This window comes from Lampris incognitus, chromosome 7 (genome assembly GCF_029633865.1).
Source record: "Lampris incognitus isolate fLamInc1 chromosome 7, fLamInc1.hap2, whole genome shotgun sequence".
In the NCBI taxonomy this organism is placed as follows: Eukaryota; Metazoa; Chordata; class Actinopteri; order Lampriformes; family Lampridae; genus Lampris; species Lampris incognitus.
The window spans coordinates 66,167,951-66,176,755 of NC_079217.1; the positions used below are offsets into that span (position 1 = coordinate 66,167,951).

Here is an 8,805-nt window from a genome sequence, read left to right on the forward strand (position 1 = left end):
GGTAGGCAACGGAACAGACCGCTACGCTACCGCTAAACTGTGTTTCTGGTGCTGGTTTGGTCTTTTCCACTTCATACCAGGTGATGGTCAGAGACAGTACTGCGGATAGTGTTTGGATAATAAGTACCGAGATTGTGCACGTGTGCATGGCTGTGTATGGGTGTATGGTTTGTGTGCATATGTATATAAATATGTATGTGTGGTTATGTGTGTGTGCACACGTGTTACATTGTGGTAAAGTTGGTGTGTTTATTGTGTATAGATATACATACACACAACTCATCAGTTCTGCTGAATGTAGTGTGATGTGGGTGGGGCATGTGGGAGGTGGGCGGAGCATCAGGTACTAAGATAGGTGAGTGGGCGGAGTCCAGGTGTATATGAGTAGCTCAGCTCTCATCAGACAGGTGTTCACTTACAGGAGTGTTGTTGGCTGGCTCGGTGAGTGAGACAGACTGGGAGTGCGACAGACTGGGAGTGAGATAGACCGGGAGTGCGACAGACTGGGAGTGAGACAGACTGGGAGTGAGACAGACTGGGAGTGAGACAGACTGGCAGTGCGACAGGGGGATTCGCTGTGTGGTGAGTGATATGTTAGAACATGCTTCAGTTGGAGAATTCCCGGTGACCCAGAGCAAGGAGGTTGGAGGTCAATCCAAAGATGCAGGGTGCGGGGTGGGGTCACTGTGGACTTCTGGGTAAAATCCTGTTGAATTGTTTGATTGTTGAATCACTGAATCATTGCATCTTTGGAGAAAAGTTCAAACTCGTGTTTGAAACATCGGTGTCACAAACAGAAAATGAAGGATTCTCTCTCTGTCTGTCTGTCTCTCTGTCTGTCTGTCTGTCTGTCTGTCTGTCTGTCTGTCTGTCTGTCTTGTCTGTCTTTCTCTCTCTCGCCCTCCTTTCATCGTTATCTCACTCTTTCTTATGTCTCTCCTTGTCTGTCTCTCTCACTGTCTCCAGACTATGACGATTGTTTTGTGCTTTTTGGCGGGTGTATTATTGTCCGTCTCCATGGTGACAACGATGCCGGAGGCGCTCTTTCCCTCTCCCACCGACTATGCTGACGGCCCCGAGGAATCCCCTGCCGTGATGACGGGTGGCCCCGGACGAAGTTTCCACGACGAGGATTGGGCCAACATGACGCTGCCCCCGCAGGAGGAGAGCGAGGTGTACTGCCGGATGCTGCTGGAGGCGCCGGTGCCCCCACCTGCCGACCAGGTGCCGTGGTTCTGCATCTGCACCCGCTGTCAAGGGACGCTGGGGCCCAAAGGAGACCGAGGAGACAGGGGCCCGTCAGGTACCACCACCTCCACAGCAACCCCGACTGGGACACTTTTTTCACACGTGACAGTGGGGGGGGTTGGGTTGTTGGGTTGAATGCAGGTCTCGCCGTGTCAGTGATTAAAAAACAGTCACCCGTAAGCCCTTAAAACAGTTTTATACTGCAGCAGACGGCTTTAAAAGTATTAATAACTCTTATTAATGCCTATTAGAGCAGTCTATTGAGCACCCGCTTCATTTGCTCATCTCAGTTTAAACCAGATTTAAATCAGTTTAGGTTTAAATTTTCACATCTACAAACCTCGACCATGCCAAAACAAAACATTCAGCAAACAGCATTTTACCTGTGAATCATCATCATCATTTTATTTATATAGCACTTTGAGTGTTCTATGCATTTGAGCTTTATATATATATATATATATATATATAAAATAATAATTATATATATACTATATATATATAAAACTTTGTTAAAAGAAACACTCAATGGTGGGGAAAGTGCTCAACAAATAAGGAGCAAAATAATAAGGAGCAAAAATAATATATATAAAGATATATATTTACATATATATATTTATATAAATATATATTTGAGCTTTGAGTGGCTGTTGCAGCTAGAAAAGCGCTATACAAATGTAATCCATCCATCCATCCATCCACTTTTCCAAAACCAGACAAGGCAAAAACAAGAGTATGACCAAACAAACAAGAGCGAAAAACGAACAGCAGAAATAAGAACAGAAATGACCGATGTTTTTCTTTTGCACCTTTATCCATAACTGTTCGCGGTATCATGAACGACGGGGGCGTGGTCTAGCCCTCATTAATATTCATAAGCAGACCTTTGAGTGACAAGTACAAGCAAGGTTTGGCGGTAGGGGTAGCCGGGGTTTCGGATGTCGATGGATTGATCTGATTGGCTGTATGTAAATGAGTGTCCGGTGACATCATGAGTATCAGAAAAAAGATCGTCTGAGAGAGGCTGAACTAGGAGGCGCTCTTTTAAAAAGTGAAAAATAGAGAAAAATTCTACTTTTTACACTTTTCTTTCTTTCGGTAGAGACAATACAAAACGCATGACGAGTGAAGTAATAAATGATGTCAGAAAATATAGTACTTACCAAAGTAGACAGTCTGGATCGGAACGTTATGAATGAATGATGATTTATGTGGAACATGTAGTAAGCAGGATATAACATACAGATAATCCACCGCCAATCATCTGAAGTGATCAAGAAATCCACCTACACAGTCTCACTCCCAACTCTTCACTTTTGGACGCTTGGTCAGGAGCCCTCTTTGCGCCGTGTAGAACCTGATAATGTAATAAATTCCCAATAATGTAATAACCCCGATAATGTAATAAAAATCTGCTCGAGTCCATTGAAAATGCAATAAAACCTGATAATGTAATAACTTCCTGATAATGTAATAAAGTGCATGTCCCAATAATGTAATAAACTTTTTACCAATAATGTAATAATGTGTTACATTAACGGGACGTTATTAGGGTTAGGGTTTAGGGTTAGCTATGATATATAGTTTATTACATTATCGGGAAATGCACTTTATTACATTATCAGGACGTTATTACATTATCAGGTTTTATTGCATTTACAATGGCCTCAAGTGCATTTTTTATTACATTATCAGGGTTATTACATTATCGGGGATTTATTACATTATCAGGGTTATTACATTATCGGGGGGATTTATTACATTATCAGGATTATTACATTATCGGGGATTTATTACATTATCAGGTTCTACACGCCGCTCTGGGTACCCCTGTAGCGTCAACTTTCAACGTGTGACGCGGTCTCTGTATTGATATGACAAGTACATACATGCAGCATCAGTTCATGATGTTACACCGCTGCACCAGTAGGTGGCAGTAGCGTAAGGTTGTCGTGCCATCCTAGTTCTACATGTGGAAAGAGCGACGAATAAAAACACTGTGACTCAAGACTCCGGTGTGCAGGCCTCGTCAGTACGGCCTTGCCCCGTACCCCGTCAGCAGACGGGACTGAGACGAGATTAGCGGCCGCATGCGGCTCACAGACACACAAAAAACACAATCATTATATATTCATGAGCACATTTTATCCTCTTCGATTATCCCCACTGTTTTGTTTATTTATAGAAGTACAGAGTCTAAATCTGTTTTTATCTGTGTGCATTCATTGCTAACGTGGTTGACATGCTAAGCTAACAGCTACAACCGTTAACTCACCGGAACAGCAAACGTTCTAAGTCGGAAGTCGGAAGTAGCGGCTCCTCGGCCAGCTCTTCTTGTTCAGGGATCGTCAGCTCACCAACTTTAACCGGGAATCCGTTTCCACTCCAAGAACTCCGACGGACGGGCTGAGCCACACCGACCACGAGGAGACAAAGAAGCGCGAGCGGAGGAGGAAGCCGCCCGTGGCGCGCTCTGCGTGCGGGGGCGGAGCTTATCAAAGCTGCGCGGGCTCTCGGGCCTGTGTCCGCTGGCGGATATGGGCGCGACCACACAACGCCACTTCCCTGCACGTAGACAGTTGACGTTAAAGTGGTAGCCAGCCAGAGCGGCGCCAAGTGCCGCAGAGGGGTCCTGACCAAGCGTGTGACGAGTTGGGAGTGAGACTGTGTCGTCTCAGTCAGCAAATCTCCACATACTACATCACATCATTTCTTACGTGTTGGGGGAAGTACACACTCACTTGTCCCTACCCCTTCCCACCTCCTCTTAACTGAATTCAGCTACTATACATTGCAGAAAGGACACCAAGTAAATAATTAAATAATATATATATATATATATATATATATAATCCAGCGAGTCAGTAAATTCTTCATGAGACAGTACAAGCCTGTTTCACGCCATAAACAATCACCAGCTGTCAGTAAAGCTACAGGAGGAAAGAACACGCCATTTACTGCCTCGTCATGCACACCACGTGCACAACGTCCAATGGGGAAGGGAGAGGTGCGACATTCAAAAATTCAAAAACACGTGATCGCCAACGGTCCAATGGGGGCGGGGCGGGGGGTAATTTGTCTATTGGCATGATTTATTATAATAGCAACATTGGTGCTTCTATGCCTGTGTGCAGCTGCTGGGCAGTGCATTGCTGTTATTCAGAGTGGACATTTGTGGCTTGCAGAGGATAAGATATTGTTCAGGTAGACAGATGACACACTTTACTGCTGGCTGAATACGTCTGGTTCTTTGAGAGGATTTCCAGCTGGTTGAATAATTAATGTTTCTGTCCACCAGTGACCAAATATAAGGGCTTAAAGACGTGACTTTCTTTAAACGGTTGTTTGTAAAGCTACACACGTGTGCAGCAAACCTCTTTTTGAATGTCCCCTCTGTCAGACCCCCACATGTCTCCAGGTTGGCGTTGTCCTCCCTCGTCACCATAGCTTGGTAGATGACTCCCTTCGTCTGGCATTTTCCCTCGAGGGGGCAGGAGTCGTTCACACGGCAGTTGCAGTTGGGGGTGTCCGGTTGTGATGAAGGTGTCATTGATTTGCTGATGATTGTTGTGTTGCGGGTCGATGTTATGTGTTGAATGTTGGGCCTGCAACTATAACTCATGTTGATGGTGTTCCTATTGAATAGCTTCCTCGCTTGATGGTCCGGGGTAAAGCACTTATCCAAAAGTTCAAAACTCTGCTTGCCCATGTTTGTGGCCATGGTATCAGTGTAGGGTGGGTACGTTTTACCAGCTGATGTTACGTCTTCTGCTGCGTTTGTTGGTTTGCGCTCAGTCGGTGTGTAATGGTGGGTTGCACTTGAGCTGCTGTTATGTAATGCATCTTGGTGTGGGGGTGCAGCTTCATTGAAGATGGACTCACTAGGGGATCATTTTGAGTCTTCTACTAATGCTCTCTGAGATGTTCTTCAGGATGGAGGGTGGGTGGGTGCTCTCTCTCTGTGGACATACTGCGGTGTGTTGTTGGGCTTCTTGTGCGGCTTGTCTGTGCCGTTCCTAAGGTCCACTGAGATGTGTCCCGAAAGTCCATTTGTTTTGTGTTTGCTTCAATGGTGATTTTGAGCCCATTGTTTGAGAATATTTTGCAGATTGTTTTAATTTGCTCGACCTCTCGTGGTGTTTTGCTACAAATTGCTTGCCCATCCCTATAGAGTCCAACACTGATGTCCAGGTCCTGTAGTTGAGACAACACATACAGTCCAACTACTTCACAAGTTTCCGCCCCGTCGAAGCTGCCCATGGTACATCACATTTCCCGCTAACTTTTTCTGCCATGGGTTTCCATTGTGGTACAAAAGTGATTCCTTCGCCTGGTATATAATGTCTCTGTCTTGCTTGGATATATATATATATATATATATATATATATATATATATATATACACACATACATAAAACATCCAGATATCCACTCGGTGTCATATGAAAATGAAAAAATGTCATTAGGAATGTTTGGCGATAAGTGAAACTTTAACAGCTAACACAACTCTTCATGGTCCCTATTTCTCCTTATGATTAAACTTAACCTTCAGGTTCACGATTTCCACTCTAAATTCTAATTTCCTGTTGTTTTGGCATTTTCTCATGTTTTACTTGTAATGCTATCATTAACAATTCCTTAAAAACAATGAGTTATTCCCATTTTTAAGTCTTCCACTAATGTCAACACGTGTGTTGTACAAGCTTGTGATGTTGTATTACTTATTGATTGCTGCATTACTCAGTAATTGTTGTGTTACATATTGATTCATTGCTGTTTGTACAGAATGTAATGTGACTGTAGAGAAAACCTGACTGTACAGCTGCTCATTGTAAAGTCTTACCCTCACTGATGGGGTTTTCTTGGACTTAACTCTGCTGATCTCTCTCTCTCTCTCTCTCAGGTAGTCCAGGGAGTCCTGGCCGGAGAGGACTGACAGGGTTCAGAGGTCGTCCAGGGTTCGTTGGAAGACAGGGAATAAAAGGTAGACAGGTGGTATCAGGAGTTTAGAAGTCTCTTGTTAAACCAGAGGTGGAGTGCGTTATAACCATTCACCTCTAAAGAGGTGAAGCTTTTCTAATGTTGAATAAGAACACGCCTTTTACTGTCTACGACTGCAGTTTTACTGTCTACGACAGCAGTTTTACTGTCTACGACTGCAGTTTTACTGTCTACGACTGCAGTTTTACTGTCTATCTATCTATCTATCTATCTATCTATCTATCTATCTATCTATCTATCTATCTATCTATCTATCTATCTATCTATCTATCTATCTATCTATCTATCTATCTATCTATCTATCTATCTATATATATATATATATATAGTGTATATCTAGTATAGATGGGTAAACAGGATGAGCAGGTTGGTCAGGTGACTGTGCAGAGGACAGTGGCTTATTGATGTGAATGGGTGGCAAGAATGTGGACCTGCCCTGATTGGTCCAAGAAGAGGACAATATTTCAGCAGGTATTTGTTCTGAAGTTATGAGGCCAACGTGCTCATCCTGGTTTCTGGAAACACGGCCGCCACGCTGCCTTGTGTTCCAGTGTAGTGTGTTTTTACATCTGGACGGTGTCGGAGTGAATGGGGTCGGTGTCGAATGACCTGCCATTGTGTTCCACTTCCTGCAGGACAGAAAGGAGACGAGGGGGAGAAAGGAGACCGTGGCTTCGAGGGACACATGGGCGCCAAAGGAGAGCGAGGCTTCAAAGGTGACCAGATATTTCTATTAACCTTTAAGTCATTCAGATCCCGTCCACGCTGGCTTCCTGCTGAGCTCCTCTCTGGGCGATATGGAGAATATTAGCACTACAATCATATTAGATTTTACACTCTATCGCTGTACAACGTGATAGCCACTGACATATGCAAATATACCATGTTTAAGAATCCAACTAAGGTTCATCGCATTGAAGTCTTTGGTAAAGTATAATAAACCAAAACTAGTTTTTAAATAATACTCCCTAAAATACCCCTGTGATGGCCTGGCGGGCGGCCTGCCCAGGGTGTCTCCCCGCCTGCCATCCAATGACTGCTGGAATAGGCTCCAGCATCCCCACGCCCCTGAGAGCGGGATAAACGGTCCAGATAATGGATGGACTCCCTTGAATGTTTCACACCTCATTTTGTGAGAAGAGTTAGGTCATAGCTTGCCCAGCCCAACACGCAACCAACACTAAGGACGTCATGGATCAGAGAGACAGAAGGATGATGGATGCTAGGGAAGATGTTTTAACTTGCTAGAGATAAACAGGGATTTCATCTCTGCGTTGTGTTTGGATGCAGGTGATAAAGGGGAGCATGGTGTTGAGGGCCCCACAGGGGAGCAGGGTCCTAAAGGAGATGATGGCATCTGTCCTGATGCCTGTGAGATGGTACTGGGTCCTCCGGGACCTCCGGGTCTCTCCGGCCCCACCGGCCCCAGAGGTCTGCCTGGAGTCAGGGGCCCCGGAGGGCCCCCGGGCCCTAAAGGAGATCCTGGCTCTGTGGGGCTCCCTGGAACTCCAGGAGCACCTGGACTGAAAGGAGAGCTGGGCGCTAAAGGTGAGTGTACCTGTCAGGACGGAGCGGTGGGGAGTCAAGGGGAGAAAGGCAAGAAGGGTGAGCTGGGAGAAAAGGGGCAGATGGGCCCCGAGGGGCAGAAAGGTGACACGGGGCAGAAGGGAGATTTGGGGCAGATGGGATGGGTGGGTCCTCCGGGTCCGTGTATGCCGAGCATCAAGTCTGCGTTCTCAGCCGGCCTGAGGGGCATCTTCCCCCCACCCAATACCCCTGTCATCTTCTCCAATCTTCTGTACAACCTCCAGGGGCATTACGACCCCACCCAGGGCATCTACACCGCCCCTGTCAATGGGACTTATGTCTTCAGCTACCACCTCACCGTCTTTGAGCGCGTCCTCAAAGTCGGCCTCTTCCACAACTTTGTCCCGGTGGTGAAGACGACTGAGCCTGCAGAGCTGGGCACCGCCACGCATCAGGTGGTCCTTCACCTGGCCCGCAGCGACCGCGTGTGGCTGCAGGTTAAAGACGCCACCACCAATGGCATGTATGTCAGCAACGAGGCCAGCAGCACCTTCTCAGGATTCCTGCTCCACCCTGACACATGTGACCCGCCCATGAGCAGAGAACCCATTCTCCCGATGCCCCACGGTGATGCCACGTATGACTGGGGCATCCTCCCGGGCCCCAACACCACCCTCATCCCGCCTGCTGACTCTGAGGAATAATAGAAAGAATAGATGAATGAATAGATCACCTTAGACAGTTCATAAAAACAGTCTGGATGAATAAATTAAACTAGATGACCAGCAGATAACTGCCCCGATGAACAATTCAGCTGTCCTTGACCATGAAGGAGCCATGGAGCACAGATGTTTAAGTACATCCAAACTGATAATAAGGTGCAGGACAGACAAATCGTCAAACTGAAAAACAGTAGAGTCCACACATTTTCCCCACCATGTTTATTGGAAAGAGCAGATGTACTACAAAGTGTGTGGACTCCACGTTTTTCTACCACGCATTCAACCACAGATGTTTTTATATTCATGC

The 8,805-nt window shown here is 45.9% G+C and overlaps 1 protein-coding gene across 1 annotated transcript; it reads left to right on the top strand.

The window, feature by feature from the left end:
- Positions 1 to 1,095: 1,095 nt before the first annotated feature.
- Positions 1,096 to 8,480, top strand: LOC130115327 (complement C1q and tumor necrosis factor-related protein 9). The gene is made up of 4 exons (XM_056282935.1): positions 1,096 to 1,303; positions 6,152 to 6,232; positions 6,885 to 6,965; positions 7,540 to 8,480. Exons 1-4 carry the CDS (start codon positions 1,096 to 1,098, stop codon positions 8,478 to 8,480), a joined length of 1,311 nt encoding a protein of 436 aa, XP_056138910.1.
- The last annotated feature ends 325 nt before the right edge of the window (positions 8,481 to 8,805 follow it).